The sequence below is a fragment of the Metopolophium dirhodum genome, chromosome 5 (assembly GCF_019925205.1).
Source record: "Metopolophium dirhodum isolate CAU chromosome 5, ASM1992520v1, whole genome shotgun sequence".
In the NCBI taxonomy this organism is placed as follows: Eukaryota; Metazoa; Arthropoda; class Insecta; order Hemiptera; family Aphididae; genus Metopolophium; species Metopolophium dirhodum.
This window is the reverse complement of record NC_083564.1, coordinates 2,154,304-2,169,981: the sequence shown is the minus strand read 5'-3', so window position 1 is coordinate 2,169,981 and position 15,678 is coordinate 2,154,304. Positions and strand designations below refer to the sequence as shown.

The 15,678-nt window shown below is 29.8% G+C and overlaps 1 protein-coding gene across 3 annotated transcripts in view; it reads left to right on the top strand.

The window, feature by feature from the left end:
* LOC132944327 (uncharacterized) overlaps positions 1–15,678 on the top strand; it is a 74,181-nt gene that overhangs the window by 26,985 nt on the left and 31,518 nt on the right. For all 3 annotated transcript variants that reach the window (XM_061013610.1, XM_061013611.1, XM_061013612.1), the window contains exon 3: positions 64–278. In XM_061013610.1, coding sequence (XP_060869593.1) covers positions 64–278 — 215 coding nt within the window. The remainder of the gene's footprint in view (positions 1–63; positions 279–15,678) is intronic.

Here is a 15,678-nt window from a genome sequence, read left to right as displayed (position 1 = left end):
TATAAATCAATGAAGTTTATTTATATGAAACTAAATCATACTAATTCAATGTTTATTTTTCAGGTAGAATAGATCATTGCAATAAAACTGTTGATATCTACGAAGACATCACCAGTCCGGAAGTAACGTCATCGAATTTTGGCAAACCACTTTACTGTTCATATAGATTTCGTTCATTTAAAGGAACGCCCAAAGACTATATTCTTCGAATTAGATTTAAAAAATTTAAATTTGGAGTATTAGTCAACGGAACATATTGTCAAGGAGGATTCATGCAGGTAGTTAATACTAATATATGGGTACAAATTAGACTCAACACAATATTAAGCAATGTAAATTTTAAGTTTTTTATGTCCATTTAGGTAGGTACACGTTATAATAAAGGTGTTGAGACTTGAATATAATAATAACTGTACTTCAGGAGTGTGAGAATCTTATATCCAAGTTATCTTAAATCTTGTTCATTAAAATTAGGTACTGTTATCATTTTTAGAGGATAATTTCTAGAATGGTATTCACAAACATCTTTTCTGCAACAATAAAAACTTCCTTATTATTATACGAAAAAATATGTATATAAAAACGAGTTTCTCTTTATCCTAACGACTGTCCGGGGAGTAAAGTTCCACACTTAATTATTTCAGTTCATAACAAATTGTAACAAGCTTTAGACGTTCCAAACACTTTACACTTTAAAGTGTGGTTTTATCAGTTGAGTCTTATTTTAGTTTTATAAATATTGGAGCGAATAATATAGTACAATGTTTCAGCAGACGAAATAAACAGAAAAATATCAAAACTAAAAAAATATATACTCAACGCCATTAATTTTAGAACAAAATAAATGTTTACACAATGTATACAGATTAATTTACAGTAATATTATTACATTTACTAAAGCTAAATTATTATGTTTTATAATAGTTTGACCATAGAGACATCCAAATAATAAAAATAGACTTTCCACTAAAAAACAATATCACTTAGGATCACAATATCACATTAATTTAAATCTAGTAGACAATCATGGTTAAGTTACAAAAACAGTTTTAAATAATAATATATGAAAGGAGCCAACATAAACCAACAGTTTATTTTATGAACAATAATATATATTATATACATTATAATATGCTCTATTAAGAATTAATATTATATTAATTTATATTTATTTGAATTCGTCTAGTCTGAAATAAGCAAATATTATCGTATTTTAATATTCCTAAAGGCGAAAATGTAATTGCGTGGAATAAAAGTCAATGTGTCCTTATACTGAAATCCGATATTCAGTTAAAAGAATCAGAGATCGTTAAAAAAAAAAAAAACTATTGTACTTTTGTACTTATGGCTGACGGCTGAAAGTAATAAATATATTGAAACTCGATATATAAGTCGTATAATAATTTATTCGTTACCCTAACTGTTCTGAAATCTTCACATTTTTCAATTTCAGTCAGCTCAGTCAAAATAATAAAAATGTTTAATTTATTCTAATTATTATTCGACACCCGATGAATGCATTATATATGCGGTTGTCATAAATATTAATCCAGAAGCCCATCATTCGTCATAATTATGTTCAATAAGAGATTAGTAAAAGAAATTTTTCACGATTTTATAAATAATGTATACTGTTTTAGAATTATTTTATGTCGGATAAATAAACATTGCCCATATTTATAAAGTATATATTTGCAGAATAAATCAATGCATTTAAAAACATATATCTTACACGCCGTGATATTATGTGATGAACTTCTTTTGTATGAATAATCAAATAGAAATAATTTGAAAATAATACAGTTCTAATATTTTGAATGATGAACATTATAACTACATGTATCATACGTAGTAAATACAGATGTTCGTTAAACATATATTTACATGGCATTATATCTCATGATGGTTTGTAAATGTATGGAAAAAAAATATTCTTGTAAAAAGCGGAAAGTTTTGAAAACAAAATAAATAAATAATGAATGAGAAAATAAAAAAACAATTGACAAAAACCTTACCCCCTTTAGTTTTTTTTTCATTATCTTCTTTAATTCTCCGCCCGGGGCTAACCATTACGAAACGCTTTTATTATGAGTTGGACTAGAAACTGGATACAATTTTTGGTGGAGATGAAATAAAAATGCACAGTGAAGTAAAAAAAAATCTGAGCACCCCTCTGGCAACACCCCATTCTCTTCTCCGGTCTGCACACTACTCACCATTATTGTTTCTTATATATATATATATATATTCATTTTGCATGTGAATTGAATGCAAAATCACATTTCCACCGTCTCCAGGTCAAACAATAATGCCTATTTTGGCGGAAGTATTGATGTTTTAGTATTCAGAATAAACCGCGTACGATTCATAGGAAACTTTGTCCACGGCTCCAATATACACCACGACTGTATACGACATGGCGAACAAAACGTCTTCTGGCGCAATAATATGGCTGCCGTTGGCTTACAATTATTACGCTAAAATCAAAATGTACCTATATTGCAGCATATACGCGCATGCACACTATTTCGTGTGTAATGCGCTTATTTTAATCTTAATCGTTAAATTTGAGAATTTATCGGTTGGCAGAATTTCAAAATGCACCACCACGCACTTAAGCACTGGACAAATGTTTAAAGCTAATGGAAAAAAAACCTGAAACCGTTGTGCGCGAATATTGTGATCGCAGGTATATAAACGACGGTCGAGGGTCCGGGAACGAGATTAAAGCTGATCCCTTTTAGGGACTATGCGGCAATGATCTCATAATACTGTATATATATATACACACATATAATGTCTGGTGTACGAGGAACGAGGCCAAAAACGCGGTGAATATCCCGCCATTGGTGAATCTAACTGTGTACAACATATATAATATCTGTGTGTGTGTGTGTGTGTGTGTGTGTACATGCTGACCCCAAAACACTTAATTAATTCCCATGCTCCGAGGTATATATATATTATCATTGTAAAAAACAATGGGTTTTTAAATTTGTTCGGTACATATACCCATGTGAGTATGTGACACGTCACGCGTCTATAATAGCTGGCGTATAACACGAGTAAAATATAACGACGACTAAGACATTATATAGCTAGGTGTAGGTATAGTTGGTGGGTAGGTACGCATGCAATGATTATATTACCATCTATTCCATTTTGGGTCGGTTTAGTTCGGTTGTTCCGCAGAAAAGCTTTTCTACTAGTATACGAATGTATTTTTAATTTAAAATTGCATTCGGGTAAAATGAGTGTATTGAGAACGTTTCAATGGTCGTATATACCTGCTGCTGCCATAGGTATTTACAATTTTACACGTGTCTTTATAATTGCGTAATACCTATATATTGTACGATCATACGAAATAAACTGATTCGTTCTGCACATTCATATTTTATTAAATATCACATACAATTATTATCATACCATAGGGCAACTGAAGTACATAGTTCCTATTGTAATATTATATCAATTGTAAAGTAAAGTATACATTGATATCGAATAATATGATGAACGAAAACATTCGTATAATTCATCATAAAAAAAATAAAATAAATGTGCTTCAAATAATAATTGTACACGTGTATCGTAAGTTTCACATATTATTATACTGGGCCGAACAGAAAGCGGAAATAACCTATTTGTCTTGATTTAGTTGTTTTTATAACAGCACATTAAAGGGGGAAGAATCCTATTTAGTAACGTGTAGTGTGTTGTGTGCACAATGAACATAGGTAGTCACAATAAAAAAGTTTATCTATAGGTACATAAAACAATTTCATTATTTTATACGCATCCTAAGAATTCAATCAATGTGCTAACCCTTAAACGATCACATTTTATTATAATGGAATTTATACGGGTGACATTATAAAATAAAATGTATTATTTTTTATAATCATAACAATTTTTACCATATTCAATTTTAGATTCTGAGTTTAGCGATTAATGTATTGGTTTTAAAATTATGTGTGTATTTTTTGTCTTAATTCACAATAAATAGTAGAAAAAATCCTTCAATTTTCAACTCCGAGAGTAATTTCTATTAGAAAATTGGATCTAGTAGGTACTTTTCAAAGGTCAAAATTTGCAATATTTTTCTTAATAACCGGGAAAACAAAAAATTAGGGAAAACAAAAAAATTTTAACGCATAAAAAGTTTTGACGAAATCGATTTTGTTTTTTTGGTGTAACTCCAAAACGAATGGTTATTTCATACATGCGATTTTCACTAAATATTTGCATCATAACAATTTCAAAATATTTTGATTCATTTTGAGCTATTTATAGGCATGAGGAATTTTAGATTTGTTTTTTTGTTTTTTGTTCTTTAAGCATTATCCACTCGTTCAAAAAACTTACTTACAATGTTCCTCGAAAAAAGTTCATACAGGAATAAGTAAATAAAATATTAATGCTATAATATATAAAAGGTTTTCGGTAAAAATCAAATCAGACCATTAAAATACTACCATAGGACCTAGGTACTTATAGTAAAATAAATTATTGTAATATAAATTTAATATTAAATAGCATAGGCTGAATAATTGAATATACTTATTACTGAGTAATATTGACTGCCTCTGCTCAAAATTGTTTTTCGTGATATATCATTGATTTAAAATTTAACACATCTGTAATAGTGACCCACTAGACACCTTCTGTACAGAAGAACGGTACCCACTTGCCCAATTTTTTTTTGATATGCAATTAGAGTTTTAAGTATATTACATGCTAATTGGCTGCTATATTAAATTATTTTACTAAATACAAATTAAAATCATCAACAAAAAGGCGGGTAAGTGGATGTCGCTCTGCTGTACAGTAGATTACAAGTGGGTCACTATAAAAGTTGAACATCTTATAAATTTTTAACTACAAAATAATTATTGAATTTTAAATTTGATAAATTTTATCAGTATTTGAACTTTAAATGCTTATAAAAAAAAATTGTGCCTATGTATTTTTAATATTTTTCAACTGCTATTAGAACGATATATCAGGAGCCTTATATTAAATATTCACGCTTTTTTACCCAACAAATTTTATTGATATTTATAGAAAAAAAACTAAAAAAATTGGAAACTGACAATGGCCGTAAACAGATCAAAAAGAGTCAAAATATTTGGAAAATATTATGGTGTATAGAAAATGCTAATATAAACATTCAGTCAAAATTTCATGTCCCTACGGTCATTTTTTTTAGAGTTACACCAAAAACCAAAATTGATTTTCTCAAAAACAGATTTTGCGTAAAAATTCCCGTTTTTCCTTAATTTTTCTTTTGTTTTTCACGTCGCTTTTGAAAACTACTGGGAAATTTTTACTTTTGACTTACCAAAGTACCAACTAGATTCACTTTCCTATCAGAAAAGTTACTGTTGAAGAAAATCCAAGCTCTTTTACTGTTCTAAAAGGTGATGACAGACACAAAAATAAAAAATAAAATAAAAAAAAAACGCACATCATTGTAAAATCAATACATTCATCGCTTCGCTCAGAATCTAAAAAAAAAATTTAAAAAAAAACACACATTATTGTAAAATCAATACATTCATCATTCCACTCAGAATCTAAAAACAATACATTTTCTATTATTATTGTTTGTTAGTATTAATATAAATAAACAATAACAGTACAATAATATTATTCTAAAACCAAAATGAAAATAATAATTTATTAAATAAAATTTAAAAAGTATATAAATTACCCTCTGTTTTGTACTTTTTAGTAAGTTTTAAATATCGAATATAAATGTACTGCATTAACCAATAGATAAATATTAATAGTTAATTTATAAGTACCTAATTTGAAAATAAATAAATGCATTACATTTTTTATTTATACTTTTTTAATTATAAGTAATAACGCTATTAATATTTATCTTCAGACTTCAACTAGTTATCGTTGTTATAAAAGAATAAAAGTTACACAACTACACAAATAACAATGAGTATAATATTATGGACGGTAAAAAATCGTCTCATTTGTCTCAATAATGTGCCACTCAAAATGCCATTACAATTCAAAATATCTTAGGAATGTTCACTAAATGTAAACGATTAAACACTATGTGGTGTAATGCACAATTAAATACCTTTTACGTCTGCAGTTATCGCACAAGTAGTATTTAACTTTTCATAGTAAAGGAAAAATAACGGATACATTTAATTAGAGCCGTATCAAAAATTCAAAACTCACTACACATCTTAGTACCCCAGGTACTAGGTAGACGCCAGACGAGTAGTATTAATCCAATTAAATGATTGTATTTACCTGTAGGTTTAAGAATAATTAAACTAACTTTCGAATATTTTGCAAGTTTTATACAAAAACGGTCAAAAGTCAAAACAATCAATCTTCATTCGGAATGATTTTTCACATAATCATGATAATATATAGTTTGGTCTTATGCCGAAACGAGTCTTTTTCGAGACGACGATCCACCAACGCATGCCATACATCTTTGCATACCCTTTACACCACCCACCCCCTTCCCCACCCCTCCCCCACGTTTCATTTAATTGTATTCGCATTATTTTTAATTCCGTTATTATGATTGAACACGTGTGCTGGGAATACGCGTATACGTAGGTATATAGTTTCTTAGCGGGTGGAGGAAATTTTAATTACTAATTCTAATTAGATTATTTTTTTTTTTGTGTTTTCATTTTATTTGCCCCATTCGAGGAGATAGGAGAATATCTGTAGAATTCGGGTCGGAAAAAGTTTTGTCGTCCGCAGAGTTAATTGGCAGAGGGAACGCGCATTAAAACGATCGTTGCGATAAGCCGACTGGACGAGTCACGAGCACGATACTTTAGATTATATCGACTTTGGTTGGTATAGGACCTACACACACATATATATATAGCCGTGCTACTAATATTGTATCATAAACCTACACGTATACGCGCAATAATGTGTGTTTGTGCATTGAAGATACCCTCGGGAGGGGGGAGGGTAAAATCCCCGAAAGTAACGTAAGTATCGAGATTTATAATAAAGGTACCTTCGCGCCGTTTGTACACACACCTAAACGCTGTACATGTGCACACAGATATTATGTGCAGTGTACATTATGTACAATATACATATAGGTATGTATAAATATTAAATGTATACGCAAAATGTGTAGATAACGCAACATTACAAAATCATTTACACCGAATTACGCACGCGTTGAGATTTCCATAGAGGGTTTGTCTGGTTGGAACCGTCGACGGGCTGGAACGGTGATGGGGCGAGTGGGCGCGAATAACGTTCGCCGGACTGTTAAGACGTTGCTATTAATATTATCTTATTATATTATTATATTGTTCATAAGTCTGATTTTTGCGTTATCAACGGGCCGATTCGACACGACCGTCTTTTCACCTAAAACCATCACTAGTTGGAACGAGTTCTTAACTCTATTGAGTCTAAAGAGATAAAATCCATATCTGTTACTGACTAAATATAATAATACAATGCATACTACTTACGTCATATTGTTATAGTTCAATTGAATCAATTTTTCGATAAACACAAACATGTCTTCATTTTTATCCTGTACAATGAAACATGAATTATTATTATTTCGCGGCACAATAGAAAGCATTTAGAGCGCAAACCTATTTAGTTATTATCCCAGACCGTATTGCGATTTCAAAAATAAAATTATATTATAAAAATAATCTTTTCGGGACATATTTTGAGAACAATTTAAATCCTATAACAAACGTCTATAAAATATTATCTTTTTAACACTCTTACATATTATAATCATTGAAATACTTAAATATACGATATACTGACTATATTATTTTTATAAGTGAATACAACTGTTATTACTTATTACTTTATTTGTAATTAATATCTGGTATATTTTATGATATACTGACATATACGTGCGTACAAAGTGAGAAAAATTCTACATTCTGTATTACAACTAGGTATACTAAAATGTGTAACAAAAGATATCGATATTAATTAATATTTAAAAAATATATATATATGTTTAGTAAATAATTACCTTGTATGGCTGTAAAATATAGTAGTCGAAAAAAAGAGTTAACCCTACTGTAAAATTGTTAAGCACGCACCCCACGAAAAAAATCATGTTCACGCCTATTAGTAAATAAAGTAAAATATTTTTATATAAAATTTCGTTGAATCTATAACAAGTCTATATAATGACTGATGAGCAAAATTGACGTATATGAATAAATTATTATGTGCTCAAAGAAAGAATAATATATATAAAATAAAAATAACGAGGTTCGTTTCAAAAAAGAATATTATAATAATAAAATTAGGTCATTGTGATTCAATATAAATATTTTAAATTCTGAGTGATGAATGTTATTCTAATATTGGTTTTACAATATTATGGGTTTTTTTGTGTCTTAAGCTCTAAAGAACTTATCTGTGGTAAAAAATCTATAATATAGTTAAGGGCGGTAAACAGTAGAAAATTATATCTAATTTGTAGTTAAGGATAAAATTATAAAATTCCAAGTACAATTTAAAATTACTGAGAAAAACTGACACAAAAAACATCGGGAAAAAGGAAAATATATATACAACACAAAGTTTTCGTTGTTTTGATTTTTGTTGTAATTCAAAAGGGAATAACCACAGAGACTAAACGTTTTAACTTTAAATATATTGGCATTTTAAGTTATTTATATACATTTTACATTTTTCACTTTTTTAGTTTTTTTCGATTTACATTGATAAAAATATCTTAATCAAAAAGCTTGGATGTTTCCTGATAATTCGATCGTTCATTAGTTAAAAAATATTAACTATACAAAGTTACACATTTTTTTTAAAGTGATTTTTGACAAAAACTATTTTGTAGTAAAGGCTTAAAAATTCAATACAATATTTCTCATAAGTTACTCTTCTTACTGTATTTTTTTAAAAAAACATCGATTTTATTTAATTTATTGTAATTCAAAATATATTGATCATGTGGAGTAATATTACTTAAAACTTTTTAGCATTACCTTTACTATTATTTTCTATACTCATTGGAATATTCAAATACTTTTAAACAATTTATACCACGAAGGCACAAACTTAGTCACACTTAGTTCTCGTGACACGTCGGTATCAAAAATTATTAACAATAAAAATATATGATGTAATATTATAATAATAATATAAATTATAAATTGGAAATAAAATATCCTTAGAAAATATATAGACGGACTGACTACACCGAAAATGGTTTTTCGTATACAATGATTTATCATTTAGTTCAAATTTACCTCCCATCCATAACAATGAACTAGGTACTCAATGACTAGATACACTGGAAATCTATTCACTATTCAGCATAGCGACTTCCCTGGTTTTTAATGATGTAGTAGAACCGACAGAAAACTTTTTCCATACCTACTGTTCTTCTTTTTTCATAAGACCATACATAATTTATTTCTGAACTAAGTTGAACAGTTGTATTTTCATACGACACACTGTTTCTAATGTTTTAATCATTTTTTGTTCAACGTAGAGCTAGGTTTATAGATCACAAGTTCTTTTGAAAGTAAATGTTATAAGTATTCTAGGTTATTTTTAAACAACAATTTTGAAAATGTCTTAATACCTATGATAAATTTGTGGTAAAATCCTAGGTCCTAAAAAATGACAAGTTTTGAGACCTGGGAGCAATTTTTTTTAGTTGTATGTATTTATATTATTTTTTTTTTATCTATATCTGTGTTTGGTTTGATACGCGTTTTATATGCAAATTAAACGTACCTGCATAAAATAATATTTATTAGATAAATAGTTGATGGATTATTTTTAGTTTAGTACATTTTTACCGCAAGTTAAAAAAATATATACTAGCGGCATGACTGCACGAGTGAAAACATGAAAACGAGACCATAACGCCGAACTAGTACCGGTCTGGGACCAATCAACGCTTGTTGGTTAGAGATCAACTTTGGGCAGCTGTCTCGACGTCGTCAGTGGACAAAACCGACAAAACTTCGTAGTCATCTACGAATTGTCTAGGTATATACTGTGTATGCGAACAAACCAATTCGGTGTACGATTAAACCTTTCCCGGGGACTTGGCAGCTGGAGCCGATGACTTTACCGAAGGACGTCGTGGAGAATGACGTAATCCAGCTGATACACGAGAATATTACTATGCCGTTTACGAGAAAAGGCGTTGTGTGTGGACCATGACACCAAATCGGAAATGGCCAATCGGAAATCGGGACCACGGTCGTCACAATTTCTACTGTTATCGGACACGTCGGACAAAGTAATCAGCTGGTCTCGCCGCGAAATAAAACAAGTGGTGGTGGTGCACTGAATGCTGTTGGCATTCCGCCAAAAGTAAACATTTCCCTTTTACCGCCGAATAATAAAACATATCATCGGTGGATTCCTTTTTCCGCCAACACCATACACTTTTCCGCGATACTTTTTACAACTTAATACAACTGTAATATTACATGGCATGTAACGTATGTAGATATATGGGGATACCTATTATATGTTTAGCACATAATATTATAGAACTTCAGTTATTTCCCACATCGTGTTATCATTATACAGCTCACGGAAAATAATTAGGTAATATATTTACTTAAATATTTAATTTTGACGAAATTTGTCAAAGTTTGAAATTATACAGGTAGGTATGCTTGTAAAACAATGTAACTACCTATATATATTTTAAAATATGTGTATTCATTGTGGTAAGGTGTCACAACTGTTGTGAAGAATCTTGTATTCAATAGTTGATATTTTTTACTAAAAATTGTATCATACATAAATCGAAAATTTGTTTATTTAATTTAATAATTTATATTTTTTATTCCATTTATTTGGCTGATTAATAATTTTTCCGCCCCTATGATGTATAGCTATACAATGAATTAATATTATTGAAATGCTATCCTATTACCAAAACGTTGTTTTCATATGGTGGAAAAGGGAATCCACCAATTTGTGATTTGTGGAAAAGTGATTCGGTGAAAACTGAAGAGTATAATTTTGGCGGAAATGGATGACTCCATGAACGATACTCGGTACAATAAGAAAGTTAAAACTGAAGTCATCGGACGAAAGCGCGAGACTTCGGGTACGAATTGAGTATAAAAACTATGAGAATGACAACGTATGTCGTTTTAACTTGTTCAATTGTTCAATAGAATATATAAATGAATGTGTAGTGTGCTCAAATCTTCGCGATACAAAAATCGTAGCTCGTGAGACTTTTGAATGGAAATCCGACCAAGTGCAGCAATACGGGAATAGAGTGTGTCATAATATGTGGGTAGGTACGATACGTAATATAATATTTGCATTAATAGGTTAGGTTAGTTAAGGTTATGTTATGTCTTGCAATAATATTTGTCTCTTATACAAAGTTTTTCGTACCTACATTATTAACAAAGTAAAACAAATATTGAAATATTGATTATTATTAGCTAACCATCGGAAAAAATATAAAAACTATTCAACTTTTCAACGGTTTACACACGTTTCAAACGATTTGGCCACACATCCCGCCACTTTTAATGGTCTAATAAATGTAGCTTATAAAATAAAAAAAAATTAAAAAACAGTAAAATGTTATGTTATTAAAAACATAAATTAATAAATTAAAATAGTAATAGGGTACTTAATAATCAGTGGTGCAATTAGGAAGGGGCTGTGAAGCTAAGCCCACCAAATTTATTTTAGACAATATTTACCACAAATTGTTGACAAAAAAAAAACATTTTCAATTTTACTTAATGTTGTCGCTTATTGTTACTGTAAGTTAGGTGCTAGTTAGAAGATACCTTTATTTTTAGATTTTAAATTTTAGATTTAGAATATTTTGATCTATAAACTTCAGAAGACGGGTAATAGTATATTATTATTCACGGCCAACCCACAAAATTACCATATATTAAGACGATGCACGATACCGCTCAATGTCCGCATACCAACGACCAAAAATATGAAAAATTAAAACTAAACAAAACACAATAATTTAAAATATAGGTACATAAAATGATCACATAGAAATTAGGCTATCTTATTTGATTTTAAAACGTTTACTCTCCTATCCCCCTCCCGAAATACACCCAACAACCGGATCACCATTAAACCAGGAAACTTACTAGGTACCTATAGTTATAATATCCTTAAATTTCGAATTGTAATCCGTTTGGATTATTTTAAATAATCCAATTATTCCGCATTAACGTTTTCATTATTCCTATACACTTGTCTCTATTTTGCACGGAATTAATAATTATGAACACTCACTCGCTCATTTTAGGTTTGGGCGGAGGTATCACTGATTACCCGTACGTTATACACTGCGTATATAAAACAATTTATGCGACACCCGTTGTACGATTTTACGTTTGGGTTTTCTGCATTTGTACAATCTTGAAATTTTCTTCAAATTAGTGAATAACAACAGAACGTAATACGACGACGCCGAATTCAGATAATTTAAAAATAATAATGAGTAACAAGACCCCGGACCGATCGGTATAGTGTCATTATAGCGATACGGGTGGGTCGACCCGATGTCAAGCCGAGAGGGAGGCCAAGTGCCGAGTGAAGTTCCGTGGCGGCATCTTAGTGGCGGAGATCATTGTTTATTCATCGTCCCCGTGCAGCGTCGGGGATAGTCGAATTTCACTTATTACCAAAATTGACATAATCGAATTACAGACTAAAAGCAGTCAATGATTCAACTGTTTACTAATTAGGTTAGGGTCTGAAATAAACAAAGCTAACTTATATAATAATCATAATAATACATATTAAATCATAATATATGTAACTTATACTGTATATATATATATTAATCATAGGCTTAGCCCCCCCCCCCCATAGAATTGCTAAATCCACCCCAAAAACTAATGATTTCACTACGTCATAATACATTGGAGAGAATAATCACTTTTCGCGCATCACGAATGATTCGATTGGTGCGTCAAGAACCACGTGATCAAGCTAACAACGGGTGGGAGATGTGTAGTACCTACTGACGAGAATCGGTCGGCAGACTGATAGTTTTCCCGTGGAATAGACTATACGTCCAATCGGCGTCACATAATACTTACGAATTGTGATTGTTCTACTCCTTTTGTATGTAACACGATGTGGAAGCAATGTCTTTTTAAGTGTAAATGATATGATATTTTAAAGTATATCTCAAAATCCTTGTTTGAGCACCTCCCCGGGTTGAACCTCTAATTTAAGTTAGGTAATCTAGGGTAACCTTTTTAAATTAGCCTATCTTCTTCACAGAGGTATAATCTATGTCTGTACCAAATTTCATCGCGGTCGGTCCAGCCGTTTAGGAATGCATAAAGGACAGACAGACAAAGATTCATTTTTATATATTATATAGATATATAGAATAATATGTTCATGTTTAATTATAAGTTATTTCGGAGCGCAGCGTTTTTTTAGGGATTTTTTGATTATTTAAAAGCATCATAAGAGTATCCAGTATATACCTGCACTACAGCCCCCCCCCCCCAAATTGTAAACACTATTCGCGCCTCTGATATAATATTTATAGCCGATGTAATTTGGGCCGAAAAAAGAAATATGATTTAATTATAAGTTTGACATTGTAAAAAAAATTGAATTACGAAAAATGTAACTTATTGCAGTAGTGCCTTATAATAAAATAGAATGCTCGCGACACATATTTCTACGTCGCCCTGCAGTTCCATTCATGCTGACCAACGGCAGTCCTTCCATGATAATTCGAACAAATTGAATATGTTTTGCTTACACATGTTTCCATATAAACGTAGGTACCCGTAATGATTAAACTATTTCAAAAATATTAAGTTGATGTTGTGGTCTCGTTGTACGCTCCTGTCTAATTGTAGAACATAAAAGCATGACTACAATCGTCTGCTAATATACACGACACCGGTCAACTAAACCAAATTATTAAGTATTAAATCAAACCGTATTTAGAAAAAAACAACGTTTATATACTCTATTATTGAGTATCTAAAAATATCCTGCTTATAAACTTCACTTTAATTTGTAAGTTTATTTTATATTTGTAAAACTAAAACTTACTTTTTAGATACATTTGTAATAATTCACTTCCAACTCGATCAAAAGAAAAAAAAACTTTAAATTAAGTTTTTTACATTCAAAGAAGATAAAACCCAAGTTTTTTGTCGGTCGTTGGAAATTACTTTTATGCAAGAATTTATAATACGTATATAATATATATAATATATTTATATATTTATACATGCGGGCAATATTGAAGACAGAAATTATAAATGTCAATTCATAATTTCATGACTTTTGAAACTCCAAAAACAATGTAATTATTTTATATTTATTAATTTATTATTTGTGTCAAAATATATTGTATATGGAGTAAAATATGTTACGTATGATTTTAATAGTATCTAAAAGACTAAAACCTTAAGTTGTTTTAACAATTTTTATTAGTAACTTATTATTTTTACGTTAAATTTCATGTTGATATATTAATATCACTACTAATCAAATATGTTGTCCCTAAAACGGCTGTAGAATAATATGTGATTGCGTTAATATTGACGAATGTGCCTATATGGTATAAGTAATAACTATTAACCATTAACAATATAATATTATGTTGGCCAAAATGTAATTAAAAACGAAACATTTCGAGCTCAAACATTAACCAATAATTGTATTTGTATAGTGTGTTATTATATAATTACTAAAGTATTAGATATTGATAAAATATTGATATATACAATAAGTCAATAACAATTTAATATTTTTGTACTAGCCACTAGGTACACAAAATAATAATAATAGCCAGATAATAGTAATAATAATAGCTTGTTATTATCACGGCATAATTATTAGGTATACCTAACTGATTAACAGTTTCTAGTGACTAGTGTAACTTATAGTTATTTTTGGTTTACCTAACTTAAAATAAAACATTTGAATCAATAATGTAAATTCTAAGAATATATTCTTCTACACAGCAATGTACCAATATTGCCTACACGTTGCGCCGTGTGACACATTATGTTAAAAAATGTTACATTCCAAGAGAAGTCAGGAATGTATTATAGTGGCTAACTACATGAAATGAGAACTTATCTTATGACATCCTTACATCCTACACCCCCCCCCCCCCCCCCCCCAAAAAAAAAAATATATTGTTTCAAAACTAATTTCGCTTAACTTAGAATCTAAAATTGTGTTTAATAATGTATTTTAGTAAACATTGAACGAATACTTTTATGTTGTAACCTCGGTTACGCAAATTTTGTTGGCAGAGGTATATTAAACGAAATTACATGCTACATAAAATATTTTTATTGATATGGTCGCAAGCATATAGAAACTTAAATTTTCATCTCAATTTGTAAATAAATCAATTTATAATCTTTTCTGATTATTTGAAAAAAAATACATAACACATGGAAACCTACAGAACAGACAACATACAAAAAGGAATCAAGGCATCAATATATGAAAATATAATTATATTAATTATTGGGTACTTACAACAAATATTTGCAATGAAAAATCATTATTGAAAGAATAGTTCAAGATCGATACAAATGGATGGAGGTTGTGATGGTGGTGAAAACTCTTGAAGAAGGATAAGAAGATTGTCATTTGTACAAAATTAAAACAATTAATCAATATTTACTGTATTTCTGTCATTAG